The sequence below is a fragment of the Sorex araneus genome, chromosome X, assembly GCF_027595985.1.
Source record: "Sorex araneus isolate mSorAra2 chromosome X, mSorAra2.pri, whole genome shotgun sequence".
Classification (NCBI taxonomy): Eukaryota; Metazoa; Chordata; class Mammalia; order Eulipotyphla; family Soricidae; genus Sorex; species Sorex araneus.
Window position 1 is genome coordinate 234,442,712 of NC_073313.1, and position 21,571 is coordinate 234,464,282.

A 21,571-nucleotide genomic window follows, 5' to 3' on the forward strand; every position below is an offset into this window, starting at 1 on the left:
AACAAGAATAGGGGGCCATCAGTAGGACAGTGGTGCAGCAGGAAAGAAACAAATTTGGAAGAAATAACTGTCAGTTAAAGGATGAGAAATGCCGTACTAGATGACCATTGGGACTTGAAACTCTTCCCCAAAAAAAGGAGATAAAAGAATAAGAAAAGATGTCAAGAAGAGAGAGAAAATAAGAAAAGAGAGGAAACGTTAACATCCAGTTTAAATATTATAAAGGGGAAAATTCTGATTCTCTTATACCTTTTCGGATAAAAAGTAGACTGTTGCAATAGTGCTGCTATGTTCATTGATTTCAAAGATTGTTAGATATATCAAAGTATGGTGTAGCCAGACAAGCAGATGCAGAGAGTAACACATGTAAAACTCTTAAAATAATATCCTTATTTTATACCCATAAAATCTAAAAATTTAAAAGATATATACCATGTATCTTAACTTACTTTGTACTTTTTTTTATTGTTGTTTTGTTTGTTTTAGTTTGGGAACCACACCTAGCAATGCTAAGGGGTTACTCCTGGCTCTGAGCTCAGATATTCCTTGTGGCAGTGCTCAGGAGACCATATAGGATGCCGGGAATTGAACCTGGGTTCGCATGCAAGGCAAACAACCCCACGGGCTGTTTTGTCACTCCATCCACAACTTACTTTTTAAATGAATGCTTTTCTCGGACATTTTAAAAGACTGAACAGTATTTTCTGATCATTAAATATTTTACTGATAATTTGTAGCAAGTTCTCAAATTTAGTGCTAATTTCTTCTCTCTCTCTCCCTCCCTCTCTCTCTCTCTCTCTCTCTCACACACACACACATAGACACACACAAGCACACCTCTGCATAAAAGAGGTGTGCTTCTATCCACACCCCTGCTCTGCTGATCACAATGTTGAACAAATTTACTTTTTAAATACTTTATTTAATATTTATCATTTTTCATATCCTAATGTAGAAAAAAGCTCTAAAAATTAAATTCAACTCCTCATTGGATCTAGATATTTACTCTGGAAAGTTATAAAATAAATATTATATACCAATAGTATAATGAAATACATATGTAATCCCTAACAAAAAATGAAATCCACCTAACACAATAGTAATTTTTCTATGGTAACCACATGGTTTCAAATATTCTTAATGATAAATACAAAAAGAAGGCAAGTTTATAAACCTGATGATATGATGTCTTCAGATTTCTTTTTAAGCGGTGTTTTATATTCCTCACGGAGGTTAATTGCCTATAAGCAAAAAAGAAATAAAGAATGAGAGAAAAAATATAATGAGAACTATTTATAGAGCTAAAACGCTTTTTCTCAGTCTTTATAACTTCTTTCAACTTATTTTTAACTTAAACTTACAGAAGACAAAAAGAACATAATTTTATGAGAAAAGCAATTCAGACAGCAGCAGCATTTAAAATATAGGCACATTCTAGTTAAGGAGTTGATATCCTAGGAGAAATATGTAAAAGAATTGATAGGGTTATTTTAATAATAAGAAAAATTATGATATAAATGACATAATAGTTACTTTAAGAGGCATATAAAGGACTAGAGAAAGAATCAGCAAGTAAGGTGTTTGCCTTGCAAATGCTGACCCAAATTCAACCCTCAGCAACTTTTATGGTCCCTAAGCACTACTAGCAATGTTTGTTGAGCACAGAACCAGGAGTAAACCCTGACCACAGCTAGGTTTGACCAAAATAAATAAATAATTAAATAATTAAGAAAGAAAGAAAAAAAAAACCACAGAGGTTCAAGAATATAACCATAGCAAATACATTCTTACTAGAATACATTTTGGCATATCAGTTGCAATATTGTGTGGATCTTTACAAAATTCTAAGAATTACAAGGCAGAGTGAATACTGGGTCTTATAACATGGGATCTTTTAATAATAACCCAAAATTCATGCTACAACAAGGATTGCCTTTAAAACATTATGTTTAAGTGAAAGCAAGTAACAAAGACTCACCTAATATAAGATTCTATTCATATGGAATATATAGAATAAAAGCGTAGAGACAAAAGGTTAGTGTTACTTAGGCAGGGGGTCTTGGGGGGATTTGAAGGTGAAAGTTTCTTTGAGGCAAAAGAAAACACTCTAAAATCAACTGTAGTGATGAATTCATAGCTCTATAAATGTACTACACTGTAGCACTGCACTGTTGTCCCACTGTTCATCAATTTGCTCAAGCAGACACCAGTAATGTCTCCATTGTGAGACTTGCTGTTACTGTCTTTGGCATATCAAATATGCAACGGGTGGCTTGCTGGCTCTGCTGTGTGGGCGGGATACTCTTGGTAGCTTGCCGGGCTCTCCGAGAGGGACAGAGGAATCGAACCCAGGTTGGCCGCGTGCAAGGCAAATGCCCTACCCACTGTGCTATCGCTCCAGTCCATAAGTGTACTAAAGGTCACTAAATTACATATTTTAAGTTGGTGACTTATATATGTGAAGCATATCACAACAAAGCCACTAAAATAAAAAACTAACTCATAAATTATAATCAATAGTTACTGATCATATCTCAGGGTTCTTTGCACTGGGAAATGTCTGAGCCCTGAGACTAAGCCCATGTCAGGGCTCAGTCAGCCTAGAGTGAGTTCTACAGTGAGCAGAGCTGTGATCAGAGGGCAGTAGAGGATGGGGAGGGCGGGGAACACCTTAGATACCACAGAGGGATCCTGGCACTCTGGCAATAGACAAGGTACAAGCAGCACTAGTTTTTGTTTTTTATTTATTTATTTATTTAGCTATTTGGGTCACACCCGGCAATGCACAGGGGTCACTCCTGGCTCATGCACTCAGGAATCACCCCTGGCGGTGCTCAGGGAACCATATGGGATGCTGGGATTTGAACCCGGGTAGGCCGCGTGCAAGGCAAACTCCCTACCCGCTGTGCTATCGCTCCAGCCCAAGCTTTTGTTTTTTAAAAGAAAAACAGTGGTGGTGGTGAAAGCAATAATTTTGTACATCAAAACCATAAATATTAACACTATTGTAATCAAGTTACTTAAAGCACAATACAAAAATTTAAAAATATTGGGCCAAAGTGATGTGAAGCGTGGCTACAGTCCCTGGAGCAGATAAGACCTGACCTTGCAAAGGGGCCCAGAAGGTAGGCTCCATAGAAGGGAGTATCGGAGAGAAACTGGCAAGAACAGGGTGTCAGCACCAGGTGTCTGGCCTTCAGCCTCATTTGACCCCCTAGTCACATGAGCCCAAGACACAGAAAGTGTCACATATGCTTAGTAAATCATCCTCACACACAGCATCTAGTCTTAATTGGAATTGGACCCGGGCAAAGCAGAGTTGGAAAGGTAATTGGCAATAATGCTAAACTTTATGTGATTGGACCTTCCTGTAAAGCCAAGACCCTCTACAAAATATGTGTGTATTTGGCAACAAGGTGAACAGCTATCAGCTGCTCCCAGAGGGTGTTTCTCCCCGCGCCCATCATCCTTTACCCCACGTCTGCCCAGACCGGTGTTCAACATGTCTGGGTACCTTGGGTAAAAACTGTTCCCCAACAAAGAAATCAGGTGGGACAGTAGTCTTTGTTAATCATGCGGCCAACTTGGTTTAGTCCCTGGCATCTCATATGGTCCCCCAAACTCTGCCAGGAATGATCCCTGAGTGCAGACCAGGGGTAAGCTCTTAGCGTAGGCAGGTGTGGCCCAAAGACAAAACAAAAGTAAAATTTTTAAATTAAAACAAATTTTTAAATGTAAAAAGTTACTGAATGACAAATTAGTAGAAATCATTTTATTTTATTTTAATTTGGGGGCCACATCCAGCAGTGCCCAAGACATGCTCCTGGCTCTGTACTCAGAGATCATTCCTAGAGTTGCTTGGGAGACTATATGGCATGCTAGGTATTGAACCTGGGTCAACTGTGCACAAAGCAAATGCCTGGCTCACTGCTCCAGCTCCTGGTAAAACTTACTGCTTTGAATTAGTCAAACTTATTGTATGTCAAATTATTTAATGAATGCCAAATAGGATGGCAGTTTATATATTAAGAATAAATGAACAATTCTCATCACTTTTAATTTTAACAGTTTTTTTTCAAGGTTAAAAGCTCTATATGGGGCCAGAGAGATAGAGTACAATGGATTAGGTGCTTGCTCTGAAAGCTGCCAACCCTGGTTCTATCCCCAGCCTCACATGTGATCCGCCAAGTCCTACCAGGAGTGATCCCTGAGTAAGTACATTTGGGTATGGCCAAACCCTCTACGGGATTGGGGGGGGGGTGTTGAGCTATATATGAGAGAACACGTGATGGTACTCACTTTAGGTTTATCTTCCAAGTTTGAATTAAGAATTTTTTCTAAATAGTTAACTTTATCCATCCACGAGTTCAGATTTCTATATTCTTCTTTCATTCTTTGCAGCCTAAAGAAATAAATGACTTGTAGATTGGCTTGGGGATGTACTTTAGTTGTAGAACATATGCTTCTATCCATGCATCTCCTCCCAAGCTCCGAAATAATATCTGAAGTTGGTATAAATGCTTAAATAAAATGCCCAGTTGATACTATAGATAAATTATTATAATTGTGAAAATTTAACAGAAGAGGAAAATTCTAAGAAGAAAATAGCAGCAGAAGATTTTAGTTGTCTACATAAAAACATTCATGGTATCTAGTTGGCAAACCCAAAAACCTAGGAACAAAATTTAAAAAACAAGATAAAACAAACAAAATCATCTTATAAGATATTTTTATAAATGTGGGAGAATGTAACTGACATAAAAGCTGTATTTGATGAACCAGAGAATGCCTTGTGATGTGTGTAGTGTTAAAATTATGTGCACGAAAAGCCATTATTAATAACATTATAAATCACAGAATCTCAATAAAATTTTTTTGTTGTTTTGGAGCCACACCAGCAGAACTTAGAACTTACTCTACATTGGTCATATACAAGGCAAATGCCCGAACTACTGTGCTATCAAAAATTTTTTTTAACAAAGAGAATGCCAAAATGGTGTAGTAGTCACAGAAAAGCATGGCAGACCAATTAGAGAATAGATGAGTTCTTCTCATTCTAATAATGAGTGAGTACAAAGGATTTGTGGTAAGAACTAAAAGGACTAGATCAATTTGATCACCAGAAATGCTCAAAACTTACCAATCAGATATTTAATCTCTACAGAGATTTTTTTTTTCTACAGAGATTTTTTAAAAATCAGAAAACAAGTAATTTATTATTTTTAACAGCAAATGAAAGTGTCAGAAGTGGAAGCTTTGTGAACTTACAAAAACTTTCTAAACCAACCCTCCTACCAAAATTTTCAGGAAAAAAAAATTCATATAAAATTGAGATGCAGAGAACTATAGCTCCAAATTTTAAGAAGTCATTACAATTTTAAAAATAAAAAGAAAAGAATGCTTACTGTAAAAATATTTTGCTAGAAAGAAGTAGATCAAGTAGTATTGTTAGAGAAAAAAGAGCAGCATCTATCACTATTGCTTTGTAAGTCAGATGCACAAAGAAAACAGAAACTGAAATCTGGTTTCCAGTGGGAAGCTCACAACAGGGAAGCTTACCATGGGGGTAGGAGTGGACACTGGGTAGAGGGAGGTGGACACTGGAGGAGAGTGTAGTGCTGGCATTTTCATGTATAAAAGAAACCATACTGGTAACAGTTTTGTAAACCACATTGCTTAAAATAAAATGTTAAAGACAAATGGAAGGGTTGGAGCAATAGTAAGTGGGTAGTGTTTGCCTTGCACACAGCTGACCTGGGTTTGATCGTGGCATCCCATATGGTCCCCTAAGTACTGCCAGGGGACCATATTGGACCATCACTGTAGAGTCAGGAGTAACCCCTAAACATATCCAGGTGTGGCCCCCAAAACAAAAGTAAACAAATAAATAATGAATGCAAAATAATTTTTAACTTAAATACAAGAATTTTTCTAAAGATACACTAAATGAAATTAATGCTAACAAAATAGAATGACCGATAAATTTATTTTTATTAAGAATTTTTGCGGGGCTGGAGTGATAGCACAGCGGGTAGGGCATTTGCTTTGCACGCGGCTGACCCGGGTTCAAATTCCAGCATCCCATATGGTCCCCCAAGTACTGCCAGGAGTAATTCCTGAGTGCAAAGCCAGGAGTAACCCCTGAGCATCGCTGGGTGTGACGCAAAAAGAAAAAAAAAAGATTTTTTGCTTCTTAAAATAATCCTAAGGTGAAGAGATGACAAATGCACAGAGAAAATACTTTTAACCCATATAAACTAGCCAAAATGCACAGAGAAAATACTCTTAACCCATATAAACTAGCCAAAATTAGTATGTGAATATAGAATGAACCTCTACAAATCAATGACAAAGGATTTTAAAAATTAGAAAAATAGGGCTGGAGTGATAGCACAGTGGGTAGGGCGTTTGCCTTGCACGCGGCTGACCCGGGTTCGAATCCCAGCATCCTACATGGTCCCCTGAGCACCGCCCGGGGTAATTCCTGAGTGCATGAGCCAGGAATGACCCCTGTGCATCGCCGGGTGTGACCCAAAAAGCAAAAAAAAAAAAAATAGAAAAATAAGCAATGAAAATGAATTGACCATCCCTGAAAAGGAAATTATAAAGTAAAAAATTTAACAAATTTAAAACTAAGAGAATAAGTAAAAATGACTTAATGTTCATTATATGAGGTAATTTTTTAATTTTTTAGGTAAGATCATTTTTAATTCAAAATAAAGCACTTTAGTGTATGTAAATTATTATCACTGTATCACTGTCATCCCATTTCTCATCGATTTGCTCGAGCGGGCACCAGTAACACCTCCATGTGAGACTTGTTACTGTTTTTGGCATATCGAATACGCCATGGGTAGCTTGCCAGGCTCTGCTGTACAGGCAAGATACTCTCGGTAGCTTGCTGGGCTCTCCGAGAGGGGCAGAGGAATTGAACCCGGATTGGCCACTGCAAGGCAAACGCCCTACCTGCTGTGCTATTGCCTCACTGTGCTATCGTATTATTGGGGCGATAATACATCTCTGACCAACTATTAATGTAAATTAATAGAAATTCTTATGCAAATATTGGTGGCAATTTAAAGGGGCATGACTACTTTGGGGTTTTTTTTGTTTGTTTGGGTGTTTTTTTTTTGGCTTTTGAGGTCACACCTGGTTATTGTAAGGGGTTACTACTGGTTCTGCACTCAGGAATTATGCCTGGCAGTGTTCAGGGGACTATATGGGATGCTGAGGATTGAACCCAGGTCAGCCATATGCAAGATAAATGCCCTGCCCACTGGACTATCGCTATGGCCCAAGGCATGACTAATTTGGATAATTTCTTGGTACCATTTTGTAAAGTGAAATATTTGTTCATGTTTGACCCAGATAATCCACTTCTGAAGAAGTTATCACACATACTCACCAGGAATAATCTACAAGAATATTCAAAGCAGCTATATTGTTCACAAATAGCAAAACACTAGAAATGATCCTGAGACCATAGGAAGAATTCTGAAATGGCTTGTACATTCCCCATGTCATTCACCCTCTTGCAGTGGAAATGTGAGTGATTTATAAGGCATAATTACTTGTTGTTCTCACATTTGGGTGACATGTGTCTCCCTAAAACCTTCTTATGATGTTAGCACACTACCAATTGCTCTGATATGGAAAAGGAAATTATAAGAAATAAATGAAATATATTTCAGTCATTGAAAATTTCTGAAACAACAGCAACCATCTTAATGGAAAAAATAATAATAAAATTTTAAAGCTTTTGTTTTAGTTTCTATGTTTGTTTTTGCTTTTGTTTTACCTTTCCCGGGGCGGTTGCTTAAGTTTTTCAAGTTGCACTACAGGTTGATTGCTTGCTTGGGCCACTACAGATGGCTTTCCAACAGCAACATCCAGGTCTGGGGATAAGAATGCTGGATATTCTATTGACTGTGGAGTAATTACATTCCTGTAAAATGTTAATAAAAGCGAATATTAAAATTTCACAGTCCTGAAATCAGTGGTATCACTTTTGAATTATTGTCTCATTTATTGCAATCCCTTCAGTGACTGCAGTTCCCACTGAAGGTGAGCCTCAGAGCAGGGCCATCACAGCACTCTTCAAGGGTGCTGGGGCTCCCACAAGGTGTGAATGAACAATTTCCCCCTAACATTTTAGTTTCCGCCAGCCTTAAAATTCCTTCCTCTACATTAAAAATCAAGGCAGCCTGACATTTCTGACTTGCTCACTTAAAGGTCACTGATTCATGGCTCAGTTACCAAATCAAACAAGCTAGGAATGGCTTCCTAGTTCCCCGACATTCAATATTCAATGCATAATCTCAAGGACCAGAGCTATAGTACAGCGGGCCGGGTATTTGCCTTGCACGCAGTTGACCAGGGTTCAATCCCCAGCATCCCACATGGTTCTACAAGCATAGCCAGGAGTGATTCCTGAGTGCAGAGCCAGGAGAAACACCTAAGCATCGCTGGGTGGGACCCAAAAAGCAAATAAATAATTAAACAAATGCATCATCTCTATTTAGTCTATAAAATAAATTTAGCTTGAGCTTTCAACCATTATCCCATACTGTTAAAGCCCACACATATTCGCTGGTCAGAAATCTATGTAAATTAGAAAACTCAATTAGTTATTTTCTTGGAATGCACTCCTCATGGGTGACACTTAGAACCTCACCTTAGGGACTTGCAGGGACTTGAATCTCGTTAAAGATCTGGGAAAAAGGTATGGCATGGTGGGAGTGGAACTTAAGAATTAACATGGTTTTGCATGAAAATTGTCTCAGAAGAGTTCATTACTGTTTAGTTCATGAAATTCAGGGTTAGTCTACTTAGATGGAAAAGGGTTACATCTGTGGGAATGGTGACGCTACTATCAAATGGATTATGCTTCGAGTGTCACAGACCCACTGTGCCAATAAGACATCACTTACGTGACAGGGTCTGTTCTTTCTGGAGGTGGTGTAACAGTCATAAACATAGATGGTGCAGGACCTCTCCGAAGAGGTTGTAACTGAAGAAAATGGTACATACATTTAAACACAGTTCACCTACAACTACATAGCATTGTAATTCCTCCATTGCCTAAGGCTACAGAATAAGCCTTAAGTAATATGTATAAGGAGAGTAATGAGGAATGGAACAAAGAACTAATATTCACTGTGCACTACATATTTGCTAAAATTTACATATTTTAAATATTTTTAAATTTCATGTGTATATTACTTCTGATTTAAATGCATTATAAATAATTATAAAGGACCATAGGCAAAACTGAAAATATGTTTTATAGGGATTTCTCAGTTAAAATACCAGTACCTTATTTAATAAGATAGATGGACTCAGTCTCAATTTCTAATTTAAAAGTACCCAAGACAAAAAAGTAGCAAAAAACAAAAATGTAAGATTGCAGGCAAAGTTTAGGAGTCATTCCCTTTATATAAAAATACTACTTAGTCTAGGTTTATAAAAACACTTGGTGAGATTCTATGTTGATAGAATTTTTTCTAAAACACTTCCTTCAATTTAGGACTAATTTTATAGGGCTATACCTGGCAGGATTGGGGATGAGGTATGCCATGCCAGGGATCCAACTGCCTGCCTAGCATGTGTTCTACCACATAAGCTATCAGAACAATTCCTAGAAAATGATACTGTTTTGAACAACAATTTCCAGACAAATTGTGAGAATCTAGACTAAGGATATGATAAATAAATCACATAAGTTATTGTACAAAATTGTACACTGCAGTATGGACAGACATAGTGAATTTAAAAGGACATGGCAAAGCTAAGATATTTTTATCTCTCCTGATGAACAAGTCTCACAATGGAGACGTTACTGGTGCCTGCTCAAGCAAATTGATGAGCAACGGGTTGACAGTGACAGTGATACAGTGATGAGTTAATGAGGGTCAAAATAATACCAGATGTTTGAATAATCAGAAATGAGCATATGCAAACAGAGGACAAACTATTATCTAATATCACGAAATTTATTTTAAGTAAGAATGTTTAATGTTGATGATATAAATATGTGCATACACATCAAAATTTATAAAAGATAATGAATGATGAGCATTTGCATGTATTTTTCATATTTTGTTCTTTTGTTTCATTTTGGACTATACCAAGATGTGCTTGGGATTTACTCCTGGTTCTGTGAACAGGAATCACTCCTGGTGGGCTCAGGTACCATAAGGGGTGTCAGGGATTGAGCTTGGGTCAGCTGTGTGCAAGGTAAATGTCTTACCTGCTAAACTATTTGCACTGGATCCCTATTTTTCATATTTTAAATGTAAAGCAAATAAAAAGATCTTCATTTTATTTAAACCGGAGAAAAACAATTACTTTTAATAATATTTATTTTGGGAACCAGAGAGATAGTACAATGGATAGGGTAATTGCTTTGCATGCAATCAGCCCAGGTTTGATCCCTGGCACCCCATGATCCACAAGCCCTAACAAAAGTGATTTTGGCAAAGAATAAACAAAGCCAAGAATAAAACCTGAGCACTACTGGGTGTGGCTCCAAAAAACAAAAATAAAAAGATTTCTGCTAAACAATTTATCAAACTGTAAAGGAGAAACAGAATTAGATGATTCAACCAAAGAGACATAAAAATTTTTTTAATTGAATCAAAGTGAAACACACAGTTACAAAGCTGTTCATGGTTGGGCTTCAGTCATACAATGTTGCAAAGAATAAATTTTATAAGACAAAACAAACCTGATGTGAAAATCCAAAACCAAAGTTTCCATAGGAAAACAAAAATTCGACTTTCAACCTGCAGACAGACTAAACATGTTACAAATTAATTTTATTGCTTGAATAGAAAGACATTTTCATGGATAAGTGATAGCAAATAAAATCTGTACTTTATAAATGTTAGAAAATCAAAGCATGAATATTGATTAAAAATATGTACAATAACTCCTACAGAAGTAACTGCATTCCTCAAATGTTAAAAACTGTGTTAAAGTTAATGAACATTATATATTTAAAAACAAGATGTACCAGCATCCCATATGGTCCCCTGAGCACCGCCAGGGGTAATTCCTGAGTGAAGAGCCAGGAGTAACCCCTGTGCATCGCCAGGTGTGACCCAAAAAGCAAATAAAAAATAAATAAAATAAATAAATAAATAAATAAAACAAGATGTCAACTTACAGTTTTTAATGGAATTATGCTGAAAGTATAACTGTTTACAGTATTTACATCTACTTTTGTTATGTCCCCTTTCACCAGCAAATAAAATTTTTATTTATACAAGTGATTTTTATCTCTCTGAACCCCACCCTGCTCATATGAAAAATGAAAGGAGAATATAAGCGATTAAAACATCAAATGCTTATCATTTAATTTTTATGTTTCCCGTTCCTGTTTTGCTACTAGAAACAATACCATCTCTGAATAGAAGATAAATTGAATAGTGAATAATATGTAATTATTTAAAAATAAATTTTAGTGAGGACTTAAACACTCTAGAAACTCTAAGAAGAAAAAGAATATTTTCTCAATTCAAAATAAGGTTTCTGTAGTCAGGCAAATACTTCAGGTGTGTGTGTTTCTGTGTGTGTGTGTGTGTGTGTGCGCGCGCGTTTGTGTGTGTATGTGTGTGTGTTGCAATAGATGGAATGACCCCAGAGTTTCACACATACTGGGCAAGTGCTCTGCTGCTGAGCTACATCCTGCTGACACATTATATTCTCTTTTCTAATGACTTCTAATTTTCTCATTTACCACTTAATAATGTATTTTTAAAAGAGGTGTAGGGGGCTGGAGCAAGTTTAGTGGGTAAGGAGTTTGCTTTGTTTGCAGCTGACCTAAGTTCGATCTGGCCCACAATCGATCCTTATGGTTCCCCAAGCACCACTAGAATTGATCCCTGAGTGCAGAGCCAGGAGTAAGACCTAAGCACTGTGTCAGAATAACCAACAAATAATAAATAAATAAATAAATAAATAAATAAATAAATAAATAAATAAATAAATGGGTGGAGATAAAAAATTGTGAGCAAATAGTATGTCTTCCATTTATTTCAGTTCTGTGACTTGTAGAGCAACAAAAGGCATTGAAAAACAAACTACTTGTTCTATAGTATTAGAGTAAAGTTACGTGAAATATTAAGTGTGCACAAATTTTGGAAATTTCAGTAAAGTTCTTACCGTGTTTTTCTGAACCATTTCAAATTCTTCAGTAAAGTACCCTTTCTAGAAAAAAAAACAATTAACTGCTTAAATATAGAATCATTCATGCAGATACCAATACATTGTATAAATCCTTTAATAAATCTTTAAACATCAGGTAATTATTTTAAATAACTACATGAATTAATCACTAAAGTATAAATTTATATGACAATTAAAATTCTAAGTATGAGGAATCACAATAAATGTTAATATTTACATTTATATTATAGAAAAATTGTTCTTCTTACTTACAAGTTCCCTTCTTGAAGTCAGAGGATCTTCAATGCCCACACTCCTTTCATGGTGTGACTTAAACAGAAATTTTCATGATTTTTACAAGCTAACTCCTACCAAAACTAATCTGCTCGCTCATCTCTCTAGATCAACTGAGACCTATTTTTGTTGTTATTTGTTTGGGGCCACAGCTGTCAGTGCTCAGGGTTGACTCCAGGGTCTGTGCTCAGGGAAACTCAGAGGACCATTTTGGGTGCTGAGGTCAGCTGTATGCAAGTGTATAACCTACCCATTATACTATCACTCTGGCGCCCACTACTGGAACCTTTTTAACCACTTATCATATCCTTGGTCAGAATCTCTGGTCATCTTTGCTCTGTTATCAGTTCAGTTCACCCACCAGATCCAACACTCCAGGGTTTGATTTCTTCCAAGGACTTTCCACTGTGGCTCATGGAATTCCCAACTCCATAACTAACAAATGTCTTACATTAGTAACTGCTTCTAAAGTTATTTGCCATTAAATATTTGCTCTTCACTTTACCTGATATAAGCCCCATTAAAGATGCTGCACTCCTTACAGACCTCTCAAGTGAAGGTCCACATACTTCAACTTCAGGTTAAATTCCATCCTCCATACTCCCTTCTACTGCTTTCACATCATATTACTTAAGATAACTAACAGAAAATTTCCCTTTTTTAAGGGAAAAAGGAAAAGACTATCTTAAATGCCTTTCAAACATTCTGACCACCAATCTATTCAAAGTAAAAGCTTTGGTACTGACTCATATGTCTTCTGCAACCCCAAAACATAATAATCCACAGAATTTATTTAACCTGAGGCATTATAATAGAGGAAACAATTTAGGTAGTCAATGGCTGTTATCACATAGAATTAGCATATTATGCATTCTTCATATAAAATCATAAAATTTCTGTATCACTTGTATTATCATTTATCATCCTGTTGCTCATTGATTTGCTCAAGTGGGTGCCAATAACATCTCCATTTGTCCCTGTTGCATGCTAGTGCAGCCCAAATGACATCTGCTTGCTCTAGGAACACAAAGAGCCTCAAATCGTTTGTTCAGGGTCTTGACGAAGAAGTCTGACCATCTCGTAGGTGGGTGGCCTTACGGTCTTTTGAACTCCCTTGGAATCCAGTCAGTAACAGCTCTAATCCAGCGGTTGTCTCCAAATTGCATTATGTGTCCAGACCATCTGATTTTTGATGCTTTGGCAGACGAGACAGCGTCCCTGATTCTTGATCATCAATGGAGGTTGGAACTCTGGCTTCCAGTCATCGTATGACGTTCTTGAGGGTGCACTGAAGAGTTTTGGTGAAATGGTGTCGTCCTGCTGAACCCCTCTCCTTATGTTAATGATCACTTCCTCGTAGAATGGTAAGATCCTGGTGGTGAATCTGTAGTACAGCTCATGGGGCATCCTGATGTACTGAGTTTGAACGCCCTCTTTGGCTAGGGCTTTGATGACCGCTTCAGTCTCAACAAAATCAAAGGCCCTCATTAAATCAATGAATGTTAGAACAGAGCGGCATCTTGAACTCTAGTGAAACCTCAATGAGCTTGGTCACTGTGTGGATATGGCTGATCATGCTGAATCCTTTTTGGAACCCAGCTTGCTTGCATGGTTGTCCTTTATCTAGTGTTCTGCTAATCCTATTTAGGATGACTCAAGTGAATAACTTGTAGATGATGGACAACAGGCAGATCGGGCAAAATAGTTGCCAATGTTGTGGATGTCTCCCTTCTTGTACAACAGGACAATCCTGCAAGTTTTCCATTGGGACAGAAACTTGCATTCAGACAGGTAGTGTGTGAAGAGTCGAGCCAATGTATTGATGAGTATTGGTGGGATTCTTCAGGTTTTCAGGTCTGACCTTGTCTGGACCGGGTGTCGTATGCTTCTTCACTGACCAAATGGCCTGTCAGATTTTGGAAGGGAGAATGCTGGGAACTACATATCTATCCTGTGGAATTTGGTATGTAAGCAAATGGACCTGGCTATCGAAGAGATGCGAGTAGAAGTCGTGGATAACCTTTTCCATTGCCCTTCTGGAAGAAGTGATAGATCCATCAGGACATCGAAGGGCAGTCATCCTAGTCTTTTAGTTGGCAAAGGACAGACCTGTGTTGCAAATACTTTTCCTGGCTTTTGCCACATTGGCCAACACTGCTGCTCTTCTCTTTGAGGTCATCATTTATCTGCATAGCTCTGTGAGCTCAGATGTTAGCTTGTGATTGCCTGAGGCTTGCGCCAAACCATGTTGGCAAATGAGTTCGAGAATTTCCAAGGACAGTTGTCTTTTTTGTGGCTTTCTCTCTCTCTCAGTCTTCCTTGCACAATCGTGGAGGTGCTGAACCAGGGGATCATATTTCTTGTTGATGTTGTCAATGATAGCATCTTCCCATATTGCTGCAAAAATGCCAAAGAGTTCCCACTTGGTGGTCATTCTGTAAATTCTCTTCTTAAACTTTGCAGCCCTTTCTCCTCACTCATGAAGTAGAATTTTGCTCGAAGGAGACGGTGGTCTGATCCCATTTGGAATTTTAAGAACAACAGCGACATCGGTCAGGCAAAACTGTCGATTGAATATGATGTGGTCAATTTCATTGTGGAACCGTCTACTGGGAGACTTCCATGTCCAATGTTTAGATTTGGCCTTCTGGAACTGCGAGTTACCATGGATGGTCTTGGTCAACATGACAAACTCAGACAGTCTCTCACCCTGTTCATTCCATTATAGGCCTTGGGTCCCAATGTGAAGTTCTTTGGGCAACCTTCTTGGTTGGCATTGAGATCACCAACAATGACCTTGTAGACGGTATGGTCTTCTTTATAGAACTTTTCCAGCTCCATGTAGAACTTCTCAATTTCTTCTTTATCATAGTTGGATGTTGGTGCGTAAACGATGAAGATAGAAACTGCTGGCAAGGAGCCACATCTGTTCAAATGTAAGCATCTGATTCAGGTTGTTAATTATTCGAACAAATCAATGCTCATTGCCAATCAATGCCTCATAAAATTTCTGAGAATTCACAAATAACTGAAATTTATTTCCGTAATCATCCTATCACTCTTTTAAAAACTTTATTTAAACACCATGGTTTACAAAGTGTTCATAATACAGTTGTTATAAGCTTTTAATGTCCCAACACCAATCTCACCAATTAAATGAACTTCCCTCCAGGATTATTTCCATTTTCCCAAATACCCCATAAGCCTGACTTTTTTTCTGGTACATAATAATATGTTTTATATTACTTGTTACAACAAAATAGCAATGGCTAAGGGAATTATCAAAAATCTTCAGTAAAAGAAAGTTTGTGAAAATTGTAATATGTTACCATGGGGATGTTAAGTCTTTGATTTACTAAGCTGTTTGTTGCTAATTGACTCTCCTATATTATTTTGTTTGTTTAATTTAGTTGGCTTCTACATTACTTTCTCATCTAATTTGGTGTGCTCCTAACTAGAACTTCAGTACCATGGAATTTGGAGGTGAGCCACATTCTCCAGAAACTTCAGGAGTAGAATTGGGGTGAGTCTGCAGATTCTTAGTGAAGCTGTGAAGTTAAGCCAGAAGCTATTGGTGTGACAGTCGCAGTGATGTCTGGGTGTGGCTGCTGGAGCTTCCACAGGTGAGGACATAACCCATCTCTCTTCTGAGGGGTCCACCGAATTTTCAGCCAGGAGCACTGGTGTGTCCATGAATTTCAACTGCATGACTTGCATCTCCTTGGATATTTAAATTGTGAACTTGAAGGTCAGGGCTGGTGGGTGAGTCGACATGGCAGCTATGAAAAGTGGGCATGGCTATCAGGGCTTCCAGAAGAATGGGGGGTGGAGGAAGGTTGCCTGTCCCACTCAGAGAAGACCTCAAGAGTTCTCAGCACAACACCAGAATTAACCGGGTCTTAGGTGGTTTGATCTCTCTGCAAAGATCCCTAGTGAACCTGTGAAGTTAGGCCAGGGGCATTGGCATGGTGGTAACAGTGGCATGTGAGTGTGACTGCTGATGCTTGGGCAGGGCGAGGACACAGTCCACCACACTCAAGAGGGGAGGGGACTGGTGTGTCCCTGAATTTCAGCTGCTTGGTGTGCATCTCCTTGTTGACTTAGGTCAAGAATATGAAGTTCAGGACTGATGGGTGAGTCAACACCATGGGGACGCTTTCTTTCTTTTTTTTAAGTGCAATTGTTTTTAGTGAATGAAACTTACTTTAAAAGATGTGAGAGGAGAAAGAGAGGAAGTATGTGTTTAAGAGAGAACAGTCTTCTCCAGAGTGGGAAACACACGCAGATATAGAGGCACAGACAAACAAGCAAGATATATATTCAAGGGAGAACCTAGGCTGGAAGAGGAAGTCAAGTCACTCTCTCCTTAACATTCTTGCTTTTCAGAGTTTCCCTTTTCCCAAAGTTGGGAATGAGGAAACACCTTACTGTTCCAAGACTGTCTTTTTTCTTGTATTTTATAAACCTCATCTACTTTATAAAGGGTATTTGGAGGACCAGCTCAGGTTGGGAGATGCGAACCAAATGTAGACTATAGATCAAACACAATAACCACTCACTGCCTCTAATGCAAACTACAACACCCAAAAGGAAAGAGAGAACAAAAGGGAATGCCCTGCCACAGAGGTGGGGTGGGGGAGGGGGAGGGGGTGGGAATGCTGGGATCATTGGTGGTGGAGAATGGGCACTAGTGGAGGGATAGGTACTCGATCATTGTATGACTGAAACGCAGCATGCAAGTTTGTAAATCTGTATCTGTACCCCACAATGATTCACTAATAAATTTTTTTTAAAAAAAAAACCCTCATTTACTTTGTCCTGAGTTTAGCTTTCCTCTGCACAAATCAAGTTACATGGTTGGATCTGGTGGGAGGTGTTTGTAATGTGGAAGAGAATAAGACCATTCTGAGGTATAGGAAGGTGCGATTCCTTGTATTTTTATTGTAGTTTAGGTAACATGACTGCAACAGTGCTAGCATTTATGGTTTGCACATACAGAGTCATTGAAAGTTAACCACTAACATAATGCCTTAAACCTTCCACCCATTATTCTTCTGTTACTTCTAATCTATGTATTTCCTCCCCTGTACATCCCCCATCTGCTTGATAATTTCAGTTTTGTAATCAGTTCAATACTATCTATTATCCTTGTTTTGTTTCTCTATACAGATGATGGCCTGTCTATTCCTGCACATAACTCAAATAGCAAAAGAAACAATTCAAAATGTAGAGACTAGACAGGTAGCAGAAATACATTGAACAGAAGCATCCTAAATAATAAAACTAACTTCAGCCTTTTACTGTTCAATAGTGATAAACTCCGTACAACAAGGTCTATACATTTTGTTGTATCTAGGAGAAGACCAGAAAAATGGGGGAAGCAATGAATTTTAAAAGACCCTCATGGAAATATTTAAAAAAATTAGTTATTAGGGATAGAAAACTAAAGTCACAATGAATTATCATAAAATATCTACCAGAATTGCTAAAACAAAGAATAGTGATCCCAAAAATGCTGTTGAGAATGCTGAAACCAAGATCATTCATTAATTTCTAGTGAGAATGTACAATGACATCACCACTCTGGAAAAGTGGCTGTCAATTTCTTTAAGAAGTATGCATGCAACTATCTTACAACCCATAAAATTAACTGAAAAGTAGACAAATATGCAAAAATATGTATGTGAATGTTTACAGCCTTTTTATTAATAACAACCAGAAAAATGGCAACAACTCAGATGTTCTGCAATTGATGGATGGTTAAACAAACTGGTACATTAGTATATATCATCAAATACTTCATTAAAAAAACCTATTAATACATGTAATAAACTGGATAAGTCTCCAGAAAATAATGTGAAGTGAAATAATTATAAAAAGTTACAATACTAAATTATTCCTTAAAATGAAAACATTGGAGAAATGAAGAAAAGATTTGTGATTTCCAAGGATTAAGGAGAAAGTGTAGGTGGCAAAAAAGAAGTGGTAGGAGTGACTACAAAAGGGCAACTGACAGGAAAAATTCTTATAAAGATGGAAATGTTTTGTATTTAATTCGACACCATTACACTTTAGAAAGATGGTATCATGGAGATTGAGTAAAGTATATGTAGCATCTTTAATGTTTTAAAAAATGATATTAAACCTTTAATCTAACCTGTTATGCTTAACATTATATATTTATTGTACCATTTTTGCATTTTTTAACTTTTCCTCTATTTCCTGAATCTTAATAAAATGAAAGTTAGATCTAGACTCAGCTTGATTATGTCTGGGTAAAATATTTTCAATGAAAATAATTCATAGGTAATGTTACACATTTCATATGTCGTGCCATCCTATAAGAAGTACATCATGTTAAACTGTCCAAAATTACTGATGCTAAGGTCAAGTGCTTGATTAACATGATAACTGTCTTTTCTGTTGTATAGGTACAAGTTCTCCTTTTCAACAACTTATCTACAGGCCATTACTGTGGCACTAAACAAAGGTCTTGTCGCTGGAGGTGTTCAGAACATGCCTTCTAAGATGTGTTAGAGACACAGGGTACAGGTTGCTTTGTGCTGATATTAATTGGCATTCTTTAGGCTCAGAAGAAACTTTACCACCCTCACAATACTAGGAGAATTCAAATATAAGTATTACCCAGAATTAAGAGTTTCCTATGGAAATAACCTGCCTATATTGCAGAACAAACATGCAATTAAGGAGCTTCTTACAGCTCCTCTTCTTGTCATTTGAGTTTCCCTTACTTTCAACTTGAAAGTTCTAGACCCCTATCCCATTCCTTAAGAAGTTATATAACTTCATTTCCTTCACTAAAATTGACATTGTCCTTCTCTATGTTGATTTCCTTCAATACATATTCTTTTTCTCCAGCTATTTGGTCTGATGCTGCTTTGACTTCCTGGCCAGTCTGAGAAGGTTATAGACGTTGGAGAAAATTTCCCTTCTTCCGTTGCATTTCCTAGTACTTTTGGGCACTGGTGTGGGTAATACCCAGTGATACTCAGGCTTACTACTGACTAAGCTAAGAGATTACTCCTGATGGTGCTCGGGGGAACTGTGATTTTAACCAGGGTTGGCTTTGAGCAAGAACCTACCGACTTTGCTATTTCTGTGGCACCCCTAATACTTTTAAAAAGTAATTAAATAAAACATTAACCCATGAGTGATAGAAAACTGAAAACCACAAGAAGTATAAAACAAAGTCACACACAATTAAAACCAGTTATGCTTAACACATACTTCTAGGTGCAGTCTATATTCCTACACAACTAAACACCCCTGATGTTAAGATCATATGGTTATGTATCAAGATTCTTTACACATCATGAATATTTGCCATTTTAAAGTCATAAAACTGCATGTCTCCGATAATTGAGAATAAAGCAAACCAATCTGGAAGGAAAAAAATATAATCCAGCCATTCTTGGCAACAGAAATTTCTTAAAAGGAAAAAATGGCAACAGGCCTCTAGGTAAAGATATTAGTATAATTACAATTAAAATACTGCATTTCTTTAGTTTTTAATTTAAAATGATACAAAACAATAGAGTTACAAAGTATAATCTTCTAAGATAACTCATTATTCAATCTACACTAGCAAAATGTCAGCAAGCAGGTGAAGCACTTAGCTGAAGCACTGACACTGTGTTTCCTCGGTGCAGCAAGAAATGCACTCACATCAATAGGTATTATCAGATCTGACCTGAAGTTCAGACACCCCTTTCTCTGCATTTCCTTTTGGCCTTCTGCTATAACATTTCTAAATCTTGACTGAATTAACCATTATTCACTATAAAGAGGTACAAAATGGCGAATTTATAATTCTATAACTCCTTCTACATTCACTAACAGGTATTCTGTCTAAAATAAAAACCCTCTATTTAAAAAAAAATTTTTTTTGAATCACCGTGAGAATAGTTACAAAGATTTCATGTTTGAATCTCGGTCGTACAATGATCAAACACTCATCCCTTCACCAGTGCACATTTTCCACCACCAAAAACCCCAGTGTGCCCTCCATCCCATTCCTACCCTACCTGTGTGGCAGATAATTTCCACATTACTTTCTCTCTACTTTGATTACATTCAATATTTCGACACCAGTCCCACAATTATTATTTGGAATATTCCCCCAACACTCAGAGAAAAGGCAACATTAGACAATTTGCTTTCTATCGCTGGTTATGAATAACATATGTCTTATTTCTGGACGACCTTGGAATTCTAAAATTTTAATAATTAGGTCTGCAGAGATTTCTGCCAAGAGTCTCTCGGTTCCAACATTCATTTGTATGTCTCTGAGATCATGACCGTTAAGGAGTTTAATAAGTAGCCAGGTATGGGGGGGGGGAGTTCATAGGTGGCATCTCAGGGTTGTGTTGGGGGCGGGGAGGAGAGGGACCGGCTCCTCCCCTATGCCATGAGGCCCAGGGTGTGTCGTCACTGCTGGACCATATCTGGATTTTCCAATGAGCTCTGGAAGATGGCAGCCGCTGGGCTTCCCAGGGAATAGGCAGAAAGACGATACCTTTTCCCATCTGGGGTGGCCCTACAAAGGTGGCCTAATGCAAAGTCTGGAGGCATTTCTGCCAAGAGCCCCTGGTTCTGAGATTCATTTGTGTGTCTCTGGGATCATGACCGCTCTGGAGCTTAATAAGTAGCCGGGTGGGGGTGGGGTGGAACTTGGTGGCATCTCAGGGTCGCGTGGGGTGGGGCAAAAACCCTTTAATTTTAACAGTGGCTCACAATTTTCCATATGCAAGTCTTCTAACTTCTTTGTTAAGCTTATTTCTAGGTTTTCTAGGTACTAATAATTCTCTCAAGTATGATTATAAATAAGATTTTAAAATTTTCTCTGTTGTTGCTGGCATATAGAAATGCAACAGATTGACTTGAGCCTTCTCATTTACAGTATTGATTTTGCCTCTAATATCTATTTAGTTAAGTCTCTAGGATTTTTTATGTATATCATGATAGTTATACTTCTTTCATAATTTGAATGTTCTATTTCTTTCCTTGTCTTCTTGCTCTTGTTATAGTATCCAATACTGTGCTGAATAGAATGATAAAAGTACACATCCTTGTTTTGTGCATGATCTCA

The 21,571-nt window shown here is 37.6% G+C and overlaps 1 protein-coding gene and 1 pseudogene across 1 annotated transcript in view; one reads left to right on the plus strand and one right to left on the minus strand.

The window, feature by feature from the left end:
* The window catches only part of C2CD6 (C2 calcium dependent domain containing 6), an 82,240-nt gene that overhangs the window by 51,823 nt on the left and 8,846 nt on the right, over positions 1-21,571 (minus strand). Inside the window, exons 5-10 of the mRNA XM_055121262.1 lie at positions 12,166-12,210; positions 10,727-10,795; positions 8,931-9,010; positions 7,799-7,945; positions 4,300-4,402; positions 1,175-1,241 (exon numbers count right to left, since the gene is read on the minus strand). Of these exons, the coding sequence (XP_054977237.1) occupies positions 1,175-1,241; positions 4,300-4,402; positions 7,799-7,945; positions 8,931-9,010; positions 10,727-10,795; positions 12,166-12,210 (511 nt within the window). The remainder of the gene's footprint in view (positions 1-1,174; positions 1,242-4,299; positions 4,403-7,798; positions 7,946-8,930; positions 9,011-10,726; positions 10,796-12,165; positions 12,211-21,571) is intronic.
* LOC129400243 (small nucleolar RNA U13) lies at positions 7,527-7,650 on the plus strand (annotated as a pseudogene).